At 36.7% G+C, this 13754-nt stretch overlaps 2 protein-coding genes across 3 annotated transcripts; both read left to right on the forward strand.

The window, feature by feature from the left end:
* Nucleotides 1-1544: 1544 nt before the first annotated feature.
* LOC116016573 (K(+) efflux antiporter 2, chloroplastic) lies at nt 1545-10458 on the forward strand. Its single transcript, XM_031256904.1, has 21 exons — nt 1545-1755; nt 2542-4253; nt 4421-4592; nt 4741-4831; nt 5081-5217; nt 5332-5391; nt 5507-5626; nt 6157-6225; nt 6424-6489; nt 6745-6834; nt 7052-7156; nt 7240-7368; nt 7665-7874; nt 8151-8300; nt 8442-8495; nt 8649-8707; nt 9055-9121; nt 9204-9380; nt 9625-9681; nt 9806-9880; nt 9998-10458. Exons 2-21 carry the CDS (start codon nt 2611-2613, stop codon nt 10109-10111), a joined length of 3645 nt encoding a protein of 1214 aa, XP_031112764.1. The 5' UTR covers nt 1545-1755; nt 2542-2610; the 3' UTR covers nt 10112-10458.
* A 550-nt stretch (nt 10459-11008) lies between these two features.
* LOC116014834 (bifunctional protein FolD 4, chloroplastic-like) lies at nt 11009-13553 on the forward strand. 2 transcript variants are annotated; one of them, XM_031254791.1, is made up of 5 exons: nt 11009-11365; nt 11837-12156; nt 12373-12609; nt 12742-12909; nt 13083-13553. In XM_031254791.1, exons 1-5 carry the CDS (start codon nt 11137-11139, stop codon nt 13251-13253), a joined length of 1125 nt encoding a protein of 374 aa, XP_031110651.1. In that variant the 5' UTR covers nt 11009-11136; the 3' UTR covers nt 13254-13553. The 2 variants fall into 2 exon arrangements, with proteins under 2 accessions (XP_031110651.1, XP_031110650.1); XM_031254790.1 differs by having other exon boundaries at nt 11010-11365; nt 11831-12156.
* Nucleotides 13554-13754: the final 201 nt, after the last annotated feature.

A 13754-nucleotide genomic window follows, 5' to 3' on the forward strand; every position in this document is an offset into this window, starting at 1 on the left:
GTCTTCTGCCTCAAGGTTTGTTGGGTACATTTTGTGTTTGGTTTTGACCTTTGGGGTAGGTGGAGAGGTGTGCTCGTGGTAGCTTAAAACCCACTCATAGTTCTCAAAGTCATGTGATGTTGTAATATAATGGAGATATTTAACAAAATTTTGGGCCATATTGCACTTTGCTAGCTAATACACAATGATGTATTCGTGTATATATACCACATATACTACGTTGTAATAAAGTCAATAATACTCAACAAAATAATAATTAATCAAATACATCAAAATAAAACATGTGTAATATAATTCTTAATTAATCATAATAACGGTGTCTCAACTAACTATAACATAATTTTATTTTTCTCATATTATATTAATATTTGTATATCATAAAATGAGACTAATTAAGTGTAGTTTCGTTCAAACTCTGAAATTAAACCATCCAAATAATTAATTCATTACTAAAAGAATCCAAAATATGTATATATTTCACTCCACCTCTTACGTATAGTACACCCACTCTCACTCCACTAGCTTAATAGTTATCAGTCCTTTTAATAATAATAATAATAATAATTTTACGTCCATTTAATATTTTATGTACAACCAGTGACTTCCATTCATCCTTGGCATACATCACCTTAAAACTTAATTATCGTTCATTTAAGTTAATTATATTGTCAACTTATCCATCACATGAGATACACACAACCTTTTTTAATTAGTTACACTAAGAGAGGATAAAATAGAAAAAGGGAGAGAGTATGATGAGATTATAACGTAATTCAATTTGCCTAAAAATGTTTAACAATAAATTTAATAGAATATGCATAAAAGACTAATATGGCTCGTCTTGCATACTCAAATAATTGTGTATTTCATATATATTACTATTTGTACCAGATAGCATAATAGTGTAATTGACCAGAGCTAACTGGTCATCTAGAGTCAATTGAGCTTCTGATGATCTTAATTTCATTCAATCAAACGCTCTCATTTTACATTCTCCATCTCATGACATTATAACTCTACTCTTACCATCGATTTAATTTGCTATATCACTCAATCAATATGTCAGATTGGTGAATACCCTAACAATGAGAAATCATACAAATTCCAATATAAATTCATCTTGACACATAAACATAACTAGATGAATTTTACAAGAGTACATAGAATGCAAATTAAAATGCCCATTTGACAATGAGAATGCATGAATCCATCAAGTATTTACATTCAAGCGAAGGTATTGTGTGCATTTTACAATGAGAATGCATGAATCCATCAAGTATTTACATTACAGCGAAGGTATTCTATCACCATCATAACCTTTCATTTTTAGAAAAATAATTTTTGAGTAATGTAAAAAAAGCATGAAAATAAAAATAGTATATATACTAATAAATAAACTCTTGTGATTTTTGAGATTTTTCAACTCCGATGAATGTCTCAATAAAATTTTATTGTAATAAAAAAAAATCTGATTTTTGTTTTTCATAAACAAGCTTTTTAAAAAGATCGAAATAAGAACGTTACTATATGATCACTCGAGTGAATCATTTCTGCTGGTTTGCTGAATGAAATAAGTTTTCATAATTTAAAACGGAGCGCTCGGCACTGCGAGGAGCCGTCAGCCACGTCAATCGCCGCAATAGTCCAATCATTTTCTGACCTAAACATCAAATTTCCCTCTGTAATTCCGCCATTGATTTTCCCTCCGCTCACCTTCGGTTCTCTCGTCGCGGCGGTTCGTTCATCCTCGGTCAGGTCAGTTCACTGCTTTGATTTCTCGTTCACTGTCAACAGTTGCTTGTCTATTGTGCACTGGCGTTGATTAGCTTATTATGCGTCTGAGTTGATTATATTTGACTATTTGCTTACTCATCATAGGCCTATGCAGTTGTAGAAACAGATGTGACGATGTGTAGTGTGTTTGCTTTGCACTTTTTTGTGCGTGTATGCGGTGAGTGTGAAGTGGTTCTGCTCAATATAGTTGAATAGAAGATATACTAGTGTTTCTATTTTCGTTGTGACTCACATTGAGATCATACCGCGGTAGACACGAATTTGTTTGCTAGCTTGGTTGAGTGCATTTGCAAGTAGGAACTTGTTATGCCGACATACTGATTATATATAGATATGTTAAGAAGTATGCTTACAATCATGCAATTTAAGTATGCCTTGGATACAGATAAATACACACACAGAAAAAGTGTTTTAAATCTTGTTGGGCATAAGCACATGGGTTAAGATGGTAGATTGTGGTGGTTGGCAATTGGGATTTATTGTAACAGGTGGGGGTTTAGGGTATAGCTTGACAGTAATGAGTAAACTACACTTTTCAAGTAGTAGATATGGATTTGAATCCCATTGTCACCATTCCCAATTAGATGTACTAAAAAAATTTATGTAATTGGTGTTTATATTAGGAACCTTCACATTCAAGTTTTGGAGGGAAATGTATTTCTTCATTGTTTTGAATGCCTAACTTTTGGAAGTATTTGCTTTGAAATAGTGCATTTCATTCACCAGGTGCTTCATGTTTGATTTCAGGGAGTTCAGGTGTTGCTGTAGTGTTTTGTTAAACTTTGTCCATTTCACGTATTAAATTAGAGTAGAAGAATGGGATTTTCTTATTGTCTTTACCAGCCAAATGTAGCACATCGTAATGAAGATGTGGCTTATAGAATACTTGAACGACCAAACACAAGGCTGAGGTTAAATCGTGTGGGTTTTAATTGCGAACCTATTGGAAACCTGAGATTTATGTTAAGAAGTCCATCAACTAAGAGTTTGAAGCGAGTCAGTGCCAGTAGGAATGCAAGTGCTAACAGTTCTAGGTTATTATTCAATCATTGTTTGTGGAATTCTAGTACATGTGGAGACTGTATCTGTCTTAAGACATACAGGGGAAAAATTTTGTCTCAGTGTCAAGGAAATGATTCACTAGCATATATTGATGGTAATGATAGAGACGTACAATCCATTGAGAACGGTAGTGATGGGAGTTCAAGAACGGAGACTAATGCCATTGCGGAAATTAGTAGTTTGAACGATGAATCTGTGGAAATTAATGAAGAAACAGAAGAACCTAGTTTGGAGGATTTAAGGGAATTGTTGCAGAAGGCACTCACAGACTTGGAGGTTGCACAGCTTAATAGCACCATGTTTGAGGAGAAAGCTCAGAGGATATCAGAAGCAGCAATAGCTTTGAAGGATGAAGCAGCAAGTGCCTGGAATGATGTTAACAAGGCTCTCAATAGTATCCAAGAGACACAAAATGAAGAAGCTGTGGCTAAAGAAGCCATACAAAAAGCAACCATGGCAGTTTCTTTGGCTGAGGCAAGGCTCCAGGTGGCAATGGATTCATTGGAAGTTGCAAAAAGGAATGAGTCCCTAGAAACATCCGGAGAAAGCAAAGAGGAAGTGCCAGCATCATCAAAAGAGGAGGAGGAAGCACTTTTAGCTGCTCTTGAAGATGTGGAAAAATGCCGAGATCATTTAGCCAATTGTGAAGCTGACCTGAGGCAGTTAGAGAACAGGAAGGAAGAGCAGCAAAAGGAAATTGACAGGTTGAATGAGGTTGCAGAGCAAGCACAAATGAATGCTCTCAAAGCTGAGGAAGATGTGGCAAATATAATGCTATTAGCAGAGCAAGCTGTTGCATTTGAACTCGAAGCTACACAGCATGTTAATGATGTGGAGATCGCCATACAGAAAGCTGAGAAGAATCTAACAATTTCATTTATGGATCCCACAGAGGCTACAAATGGATTTTCACGAGGACAGGCATTGGCTGATGAGATAGTTCTTGAGGATGAGGTGAACCAAAGAAATCCAGCCAATGGTGAAAAGCATGGAGAGGTATCAGTTGAGGATGGCCAGGTAACTGCTGAGCCTTTAGCAGACACCCTGTTGGATATAGGTGGCCATAGATCTGATGAATCTCACTTATCTGATGCAAGTGACCAAGATGATAGCTTCGTCCCAGACTCTTCAAAAGATGGTGAACTGGATTCAGAAAAATCAACTAACATTCAGAGTAAAAAACAGGAAGTGCCTAAGGAATTAGCCAGGGACAGCTCACCATTAAATGCTCCAAAAGCTTTATTGAAAAAGTCATCCCGTTTCTTTTCTGCGTCCTTCTTCTCCTCTTCAGCAGATGGTGATGAATTCACACGAGCTTCTGTTTTTCATGGTGTAATGGAGTCAGCTAAGAAGCACTTACCTAAATTGGTGGTCAGCTCATTGCTACTTGGAGCAGGGTTAGAATTACTGATAACTCAAGCTTCTTCTTGTGTTTGTTCTTGTACTAACAGTAAATATACTAGTACTTAACTTTTGCCTGCTTGAGTTAAATTTTCTGCATCAGAGAGTTGCTATAATTTTCTGTGGTTACTGGAATTTGATATGAGGCTGAAATCAATTACAGGTTTGCCTTCTATTTCAATCGGTCTGAGCGGATTTCTAGATTATTCCAACAGCCAGACACCAGTACTACTAGTATTCATGAGGTTTCAACAAACACAAAGCCCCTAGTCCGGCAAATAAGGAAACTGCCTAAGAAAATTAAGAAACTACTTGAAAAGCTTCCTCATCAAGAGGCATGACCTTGAATATTCTTTTTATTTAAGCTATCTTAATCTCATCATTGAATGTTTATTTTCTTTGCATGTCTTGTGTTTGTGAATAAGTCTTGGTGTATGCATATGCATTCTATTATTTCATAATGTTGCTCTCTGGTCTTCATAGATAAATGAGGAAGAAGCTTCCCTTCTTGACATGCTGTGGCTACTGCTTGCTAGTGTTATTTTTGTGCCTGTGTTCCAAAAACTCCCTGGAGGTAATTGAACTTCTATGCCTTCTTACCTGATTAGCAACTCTATTGCCATATATTTTCATGCCCTATTGGCTTACCGTTTTTACTTTCTTGATATCCTACAGCATTATGTAGCTTGGTACACATTTGTCCTTGTCTAAGAGTACTTTCTGAGGAAAATCTTCTTGCTGCATGTTTTCCCGACCTGGATATATGTTTTTTTGGCATTATAATTGCCTATTTATGGTTTTCTCTGGGTTGTTTAATATTCAGGTAGCCCTGTTCTCGGATACTTGACTGCTGGCATCTTGATTGGACCTTACGGTCTTTCTATTATTCGTAATGTACATGGAACCAAGGCAATAGCTGAATTTGGTGTTGTCTTCTTGCTATTTAACATTGGCCTTGAGGTAATGTCTATGAAAAACAAATTAGTAAGCAGTCTATTTTGCAAGGAGTCAAGGACTTTATCTCTTAACCCATGGGTATGGAGTTTCACCTTTGCTTTCATCTATATTTGACAGCTTTCTGTTGAGAGGCTAAGTTCCATGAAGAAATATGTTTTTGGTTTGGGCACTGCTCAGGTGATGGCAAATTAAAATATTTTGTCAATGTGTTGTTAGTATACACTTCCTTTTTAAATGAAGTCAATATTTTAAACTTTTGGATGTCCTATATTATGTGCAAAAACAAATGTAGGTATTAGTGACAGCTGCAGTGGTTGGCATGGTTGCTCATCTTGTTGCTGCACAGCCAGGCCCTGCTGCAATTGTCATTGGAAATGGTCTTGCATTATCCTCCACTGCTGTTGTTCTCCAGGTAAGTTCCAATGCACATTTTATAGGTTTTTCCCTAGGTGATTGGTATACAAATCCCTATGTTGCCTATCCCTAACTCAATGTGCTGATGCCAAAGCTCTAAGTTATGGTTGATGACTATTAGTTTGAGTCAGCCTTGGATGAGTCCCTTGAAAGCTTGGAATATGCTTACTCTTATCTAGTCTAAGAAAGTGTAAATTTTATGTGGTAAAGTTGAACATTATGGTGTTCTTATGTGATAAGTTTGTTCCTTGAGTTTAATATGAGCAACCAAATTTTCCATGCATTTATTGATTGCCTGATTTCAGTTCAATGAACTAAAAACCTTTGAAATTGGCCACTGCATTTTGTTTGCTTTTGCTCCATCATTAGAGAGACCTCCCTGCCACTTTCCACTAAAGAGATAAACAGAAACACAAAGATAAATGGACAAGCTTTCATTTAGTTTATCTGAATTTTGATAAATTTGTGCATTTAGTGGTGAATACCATATTTGGGTTGTTTGATTGAATGTAAAGGGAATATATGCAGGTATTGCAGGAGCGTGGTGAGAGCACATCACGGCATGGACGGGCCACATTTTCTGTATTACTCTTCCAGGTATCCTCATGCTTGAAGGATGCAAGTTTTTGAAATGTCTAGAAGCCTTATCATGGTCATTCCCAATGTTGTAACTTCAAATCATTTTACAGATTTATGTTTACCTCATCATTCCTACATTCTTTTTGTACATATATGGGTTGTCTTATAGGACCTTACTTCTACCTATTTTAATTGACCCTTTTTTCTTCTCTTCAGGATTTAGCAGTGGTTGTTTTGCTCATACTCATACCTCTTATTTCACCTAATTCATCCAAAGGAGGGGTAAAGTCCTTTTCACTGACATTTGTGGTTTTATCTGCTCAATATTTTCATATAGACTTTTACTGGCTTCTTTCAGCCTTCTATGTTGGAGCAATTATCCATATGAATACTTTCTTCTGGTTTCCACAGTTACGGACTTGTGGCCACATTGGGTTCAATTAGTATATTAGAAAAACTTGACACCTTATATGCTTGCTTATGGTTGTTGCAACTTTTGTTATTACATTGTTTCTACAAGCTGCTTATGGTCCTCAGGTTGGTTTTCGGGCCATAGCTGAAGCCCTTGGATTGGCTGCTGTAAAGGCAATTGTTGCTATTGCTGCCATTATTGCTGGAGGACGTCTGGTAAGCTATATGAGATAGCAAGTTCTGGAACTCAATCATAAGATAGGTTGTTTTAATCCTTGTCACTAAATCTTTGAGAAACTTATTCTAAAAGCAATATGAAAATTTCTCCATCTTAAGCAAATTTATTTAGATTTCCTTAGGATTTTTTTGGGCTGTGTTGTGAAGTATAGCGCATATTTGAACATTTATATTTTGGTTTTTGACTATGATCCAGCTTCTTAGGCCAATTTATAAGCAAATTGCAGAGAATCAGAATGCCGAAATATTCTCAGCTAATACACTTCTTGTAATTCTTGGTACAAGTCTTCTAACGGCCAGGGTAGGGCATCACTGGTTCTTATTTTATTAGTAATCAACTTGTTGAAGCACTAATGGCTTTTTTTTTTTGTTGTTGATAAACAGGCTGGTCTTTCAATGGCTCTAGGAGCATTTTTGGCTGGTTTGCTTCTTGCAGAGACTGAATTTTCACTGCAGGTTGAGTCAGATATTGCTCCATACCGCGGCCTCCTTTTGGGTCTCTTTTTCATGACGGTGGGTGGTTTAGTTGTTTGTCTCTTAAATCCATGTATGTGTATTGATAAGGAATTCCAGGGCAAAAGCTTACATTTCATCAATCTTTAAAGTTTTAGTGGTATAGATATTGTTGCTTTCTGCAGTTCTGCCTTGTGATGATACTTTTCCTGCTGCTGCAACTTCAGTCACCTTTGTATACTTAAAGCATCTGATTTCCGCTGAATATTTTCTTCATGTATTTAAGAGTGTGAATATGGCTTTGTTGTAAGTTTGTAACTGCAACTCACAGCCATTTTTTTTTATCTTACTTCCAGGTTGGAATGTCTATTGATCCCAAGCTTCTTCTCTCAAACTTTCCAGTTATTATGGGGGTATTAGGACTTCTAATTGGTGGAAAAACAATTTTGGTTGCTTTAGTTGGTCAACTTTTTGGCATTTCAATTATATCTGCCATAAGGGTTGGTCTGCTACTGGCCCCAGGTGGAGAATTTGCATTTGTTGCCTTTGGTGAAGCTGTTAATCAGGTTTATTCCGTCAGTTGCTATTTGTCTCAACAGTGTCCATACATTTTTCAGCTGATTGCAATATCATCTGGCAGCATGCTGCGTTTTAGTTTCCATAGTATTGTTTTTTGTTATTTATAGTAGAAAGTAGAAACCCGTTTACATTAATTTTCTCTGTTATTCAATCTTGAAGGACTATTTTGAATCTAATAGGTGTTCGCTTAGACTTTCTTTCTTTCTTTCTTTCTTTCTTTCTTTTTTTTTTGGTTATTTCTGCTTATTTGAATTTTCCTTCAGGGTATAATGTCTTCTCAAATGTCATCTCTGCTATTTCTTGTGGTGGGAATTTCTATGGCCATCACTCCATGGTTGGCTGCTGCAGGCCAACTAATAGCTTCTCGTTTCGAGCTTCAGGATGTTCGAAGTTTGTTACCTGTGGAAAGTGAGGTAAATCATCTAATCCTTTGCTTGTTGCTGATAACTTGTTCTAGTTTATAGCTGACAATTTTGTCATTTTGAAGTAGTATGCTAAATACCATACATGATCACTATTAATTTGTTTTAAATTATTTTTGCATTTTTTTTCAGACTGACGATTTGCAAGATCATATTATTATTTGTGGATTTGGACGTGTTGGCCAGGTGTTGCACTATCTTTCTTAATTCATGAACTTGTAAAGTTGTAAAGAGCTAAATGTCAGATTTTTCAAGAATGCGGCTTCCTAGTTCTTTGTGCCAGTTGTAAATCCTTTTCATTGTCATATTTATTTATTTTATTATTTTTAATCATCACAGATCATTGCCCAGCTTCTTTCTGAAAGACTGATTCCATTTGTTGCACTTGATGTGAGAAGGTAGCTTTTTTGCTTCTCTCTCTATATATTTTTAAATTTAATATCTCACCAGAGAGAATTCTTTTATTGTCATTGATCTGTTCATTTTACATACTTATTAGTATGCAGAAGTTGAAGGGTAGCATTCTCCTATATTCCTCTTTTGTTTTTTTGAAACTAGGGTATATGGGTGTCAAAATTTAACTGAAAATCAAGATAATGAATGAAACTTATTTTATGAGATATGGCCATATGGGTGATGATCAATAGTTCAATATATACATATTTTTTGGGGGAAAAAAAAACTCTTTTCTTGTTGGCAGTTATTTAGTTTTTTTAAATTGTTTTTCAAACTTCTATTATTTCAGTGATCGGGTTGCTGTTGGACGTGCACTTGATCTTCCTGTATACTTTGGTGATGCTGGTAGTCGAGAGGTAAGGCTAATAAGACAACTTAATGTTGTTTCCTGGACATGGAGATATAGTTTCCAGAGTTCTCTGTGTTTCTGTTTTCTAGGTACTCCATAAAGTAGGTGCTCATAGGGCTTGTGCTGCTGCAATAACGTTGGATACTCCCGGTGCAAATTACAGAACTGTGTGGGCTTTGAACAAGTATTTTCCTAATATAAAAACATTTGTGCGCGCCCATGATGTTGACCATGGCCTAAACTTGGAAAAGGCCGGAGCAACAGCGGTATCTTTCTTTGACAATGATCTTTTCCATAACGAGACTCACTCCCACATTTTAGTGTTACCTGGAATGACTTCATAACTTAAATACTTTTGTTTTCATTATTTACATGTTTCTATTGCTTTTCAGACCACATTTTCAAATAATAAATCACTCATAGAAAATAAGAAAATTTCATTATTTTTCACTCGTTAAGTAATTCCCAAATTTCACAATTGATGTTGATCATAAAATTTTAATATCATAGGTTGTACCGGAGACCTTGGAACCAAGTTTGCAGTTAGCGGCTGCTGTCCTTGTAGAAGTAAGTAAAATTGCTAGAGGCATATCATTTTGGTCCATTGTTAATGCCCAAAGCCCCCAACACAAGCATCTTCAGCTATACAAGTTCTTTATATATAATAATAAATTTCTTTTACTGTTTTCAGGCTAAACTGCCAATGTCAGAGATAACGGCAACGATCAATGAGTTCAGGTCCCGCCACCTAGCTGAGCTAACCGAGGTACAATATAGTTTCATCGCAACCCTCTACATTCAATTGTGTTCCGAATAAGATATCTCTATGAGCTAGAAACCAGAAAGGTTTTAGGACTAAGACACCCAATTGAACTTTTTGTAGCTGTGTCAAACTACTGGAAGCTCTCTTGGATATGGATTTTCTCGAGTCGTTAATAAACCCAAAGCCCAGCAGTCAGACTCTTCAGACGAGGGCGAAGGAGCGCTGGCAATATAACACGGGTCGCACTCTGTGAAACAGAATAAAGAAAGAAATGGGAGAAGAAGATGCTGCTTTTGAAGTAGTGTATAGCCAGCCTTCTTGAGTTTTGTCCCATTGCTACAATTGTACAGTAAAGTAGAGGCAAACTTTGACATGAGAACTCACTATTGTTCGGCTTAGTATGTAGGTGATTGCTAGATTTCACATTTTTGGTCCTGTTTTTTTAAAAAAGGGACATTTATGCGCTAGGTATTGAGGCTTTGCAGATTTTACCTCAACTACTCTGGCTCACAGCTTTTCATCGTGAGAAAATAAAGAGATTAAAATGGTTTGAGCTATGCTTTGGTCAGGCCATCTCTCCACCTTTAATTTTGAACCTTTGATCACTCAATTGCTTGCATATATTGGTTGATTCTTTTTAAGTGAAAGGAAAACTTGCAGTTTATTACATAAGTGTGCATCGGATAAATTTCGATTTTGTGTAATAGCTCACAAATTATATAAGAGAAGTAAATAACATGATAAATTATACCATGGATTAGGGGTTTACTTTGCATAATAGATCCTGGTCTAAAATAATTTAAGCTTATGTATATATAGTTGACATATTCTGTACTTGTAGTTGATAGTTTTTGTATTTATAAGTTGTAACTATCATATTATGTGCCAGTAATTATTCTGTATCTTTAATTAACACATATGTAGCTATCATATCATGTGTCAGCAATTATCAAATTATTTGTTTACGTAGAATGTATATCGTAGAATGTGTCAGCAATTAACAATTGTAACGTGGACCATGGTCCTGATTGATATATAGAATAATGCCATATCAATTCACATACAAGGTAATTTAATTACACATAGAACCCAAGAATTAGTGTACATGGGCCGGCAGTTTGTCCTGGGCTACGTTGTCATTTATGCTCTAAAACCCTAACTAGAAGCCATGGTGAAATGGTGACACCATTTAACAAAAGCTTGCAAGCATAGGTCTGTCACTGAAGCATCTTTCCCGTCTTCTCGTTGCTCACAGGACAATGGCCGCAACGACGACGTCCTCCATGGCTCTCATGAAGATGATGAGGTTCACCGACTCCTCTCCGTCGTCAACCGCTGCCGTGTCAGCTAGAGTCCTTCCGTTTAGAAATCCCGGCCGCCTTCATTTCCAGCTTGGCTCCACTTTCCGGAGGACGATCACCACTCACAGAGATTCAATTTCTTCTTCGAACTCCGCCACCGCTTTTTGCTGCTCATCCGCCGTTACCGGTAAATACATGAAACTATACACTTTTTTTTCCCGCTTTTTTAATATGCAGTAGTTTAGTTGTATGTATGAGTTGTATCTTTGTTTTGGCGCCTGAATTAAAACTCTACTAATTGTTATTGTGCATGAATCATTAGAATAAGCTAATTGTTATTAGATAGAATTTGTTCTCGAATTATTTGTTATGATCGGTTGAGTGCAATCTCAATCGGTTAGGTTAAGTTCAGCTGATGAATGAAAATTCATTGGACTTATCTGATTAAATTGTTTGGAGAAGCATTTCGGACAATAGATAGTAAACCTTTATTCAATTTGCATCTTTCTATTACCAAGTAAGGGAAGATAGGCATCGAATTTCAAAAGCTTCTAAGTTGCTATGTCTATTGTCTAGCATTTCCCTACTTGTTGTTCTCTCGTGAATTGAGACCTTATTTTGGCCTCTTACATTTTGCTGTTGGGATTGATAGCTTCAGTGACGGCTGAGTCCTCTTTCAATGTTATTGATGGGAAAAAGGTCTCGAAAGAAATCAAAGAAGAAATATGTGCTGAAATAGCGGAGATGAAGGATGCTATAGGAGTTGTCCCTGGTCTGGCAGTTATCCTGGTTGGGGAAAGGAAGGATTCTGCAACTTATGTGCGCAACAAGAAAAAGGCGTGTGAAGCTGTGGGGATCAAGTCATACGAAGTGTGCTTACCTGAAAATTCAACGGAAGAGGAAGTGCTTAAGCATATTTCCAGCTTCAATGATGATCCCTCAGTTCATGGCATTCTTGTTCAGTTGCCTCTACCTTCGGTAAGCTATGATATCTTTACCGGATAATATTCATGGAGTGTTGCATAGTTTTCTATTCTTAAACTCCTTGTATGCCCTGTGTATGATATATATTTTTTGTTATAGTTATAGACATGGCTAAATAAACTTTTCATATATTCCTTCTGATTTTTGGGTAATTTATGTATTGATTTATTGAGTGGTCATCTCAAATGAATCTTGGGTCTTCGTCATCAGCATATGAATGAGCAGAACATTTTGAATGCTGTTTGCATTGAGAAGGATGTTGATGGATTCCACCCATTGAACATTGGTCGTCTGGCCATGCGGGGTAGAGAACCATTGTTTGTTCCCTGCACGCCAAAGGGATGCATCGAGTTGCTGCATAGGTATGATATTGGAATCAAGGGAAAACGAGCTGTTGTCATTGGCCGGAGTAATATTGTTGGAATGCCTGCTGCTCTGCTTCTGCAAGTAAAATATTCTGCCAACAAAGAATCTTTTCATTTTGTAGACTCAGCTTTCCTTCTCAAACGTTCCCCTATATTCCGGTGGTTCAATATTGAACCTTTCTAACGTTATCACCTTGAGCGTTTTTGCTTGTAGAGGGAAGATGCTACTGTCAGTATCGTGCATTCCAGAACAAAGGACCCTGAGGAAATTACAAAACAAGCGGATATCATAATTGCAGCCGTGGGGCAGCCAAACATGGTCCGAGGTAGCTGGATCAAGCCTGGCGCAGTTATCATTGACGTTGGAATTAATCCAGTTGAGGTATGGAAAATCTCTTAATTTTTTATACTCTCACACATGCACACAACATTAGCATTTGTCATCTCGTGAGAATTGATCAGTTGGTTCATTGTAGCTATTTGATTAAGGATAGTGGTGACTTACCAGTCACCACCTCATTTTCATTACATAACCAAACCTTTTGTGCCTGACAGGACACTACAAATCCCCGAGGCTATCGACTTGTAGGGGATGTTTGCTACGAGGAGGCCAGCAAGGTTGCTTCAGCTATTACTCCGGTTCCTGGAGGAGTTGGGCCAATGACTATAGCTATGCTTCTCTCCAACACACTAATATCAGCAAAGCGAATTCACAACTTGAAATGAGATTTTGACATTACTTCACTGGCTAGGTCTAACATCAAGTGCAAATAATCTGGATGGGTTGTAAACTGGAGACCCAAGAACCAACTTGCATCACAGCCATCAAATTCATCAACTGTCACACTCGGTGTGACTGGTCATGTTGAAATTTTGAATGATATATGAGAAAAAATGTGTGTGATTTAAACAGCTACATAGAATTTCAGGCTGTAATAAAATATATATATGTACAATTTGTGGAATTATTATTCTTTTCACAGTTGAGTAAATATACAGGTCACTTCTCTGGTGTGTTTCACAATATTATTGACTTCTATAACAATGGGCCTTTGTGACTAAGCGGGTATTTGATAAATAGTTAGCTGGTTGGTTAGTGGGTTTAACTAGTTAATATAATTAGTTGGTTGTAGAAAGTGTTTGATAAATTAACTGTTAACTGATAGCTGATTACATGCAAAATGACTTGATTGAAAAAGTACTTTGCAGTATTTTTATTTGCTTAAC

The sequence above is a fragment of the Ipomoea triloba genome, chromosome 4, assembly GCF_003576645.1.
Source record: "Ipomoea triloba cultivar NCNSP0323 chromosome 4, ASM357664v1".
NCBI classification, from domain to species: Eukaryota; Viridiplantae; Streptophyta; class Magnoliopsida; order Solanales; family Convolvulaceae; genus Ipomoea; species Ipomoea triloba.

Excerpts from the sequence above, each read along its gene's own strand:
- LOC116014834 (XM_031254790.1), top strand. The coding sequence starts at position 11,137 with ATGGCCGCAACGACGACGTCCTCCATGGCTCTCATGAAGATGATGAGG. Across the intron at positions 11,366-11,830 it reads CTGCTCATCCGCCGTTACCG|CTTCAGTGACGGCTGAGTCC; the intron begins GTAAATACATGA and ends TGGGATTGATAG. Across the intron at positions 12,610-12,741 it reads CTGCTGCTCTGCTTCTGCAA|AGGGAAGATGCTACTGTCAG; the intron begins GTAAAATATTCT and ends TTTTGCTTGTAG.
- LOC116016573 (XM_031256904.1), top strand. The coding sequence starts at position 2,611 with ATGGGATTTTCTTATTGTCTTTACCAGCCAAATGTAGCACATCGTAAT. Across the intron at positions 8,301-8,441 it reads TGTTACCTGTGGAAAGTGAG|ACTGACGATTTGCAAGATCA; the intron begins GTAAATCATCTA and ends ATTTTTTTTCAG. Across the intron at positions 9,682-9,805 it reads CGGCTGCTGTCCTTGTAGAA|GCTAAACTGCCAATGTCAGA; the intron begins GTAAGTAAAATT and ends TACTGTTTTCAG.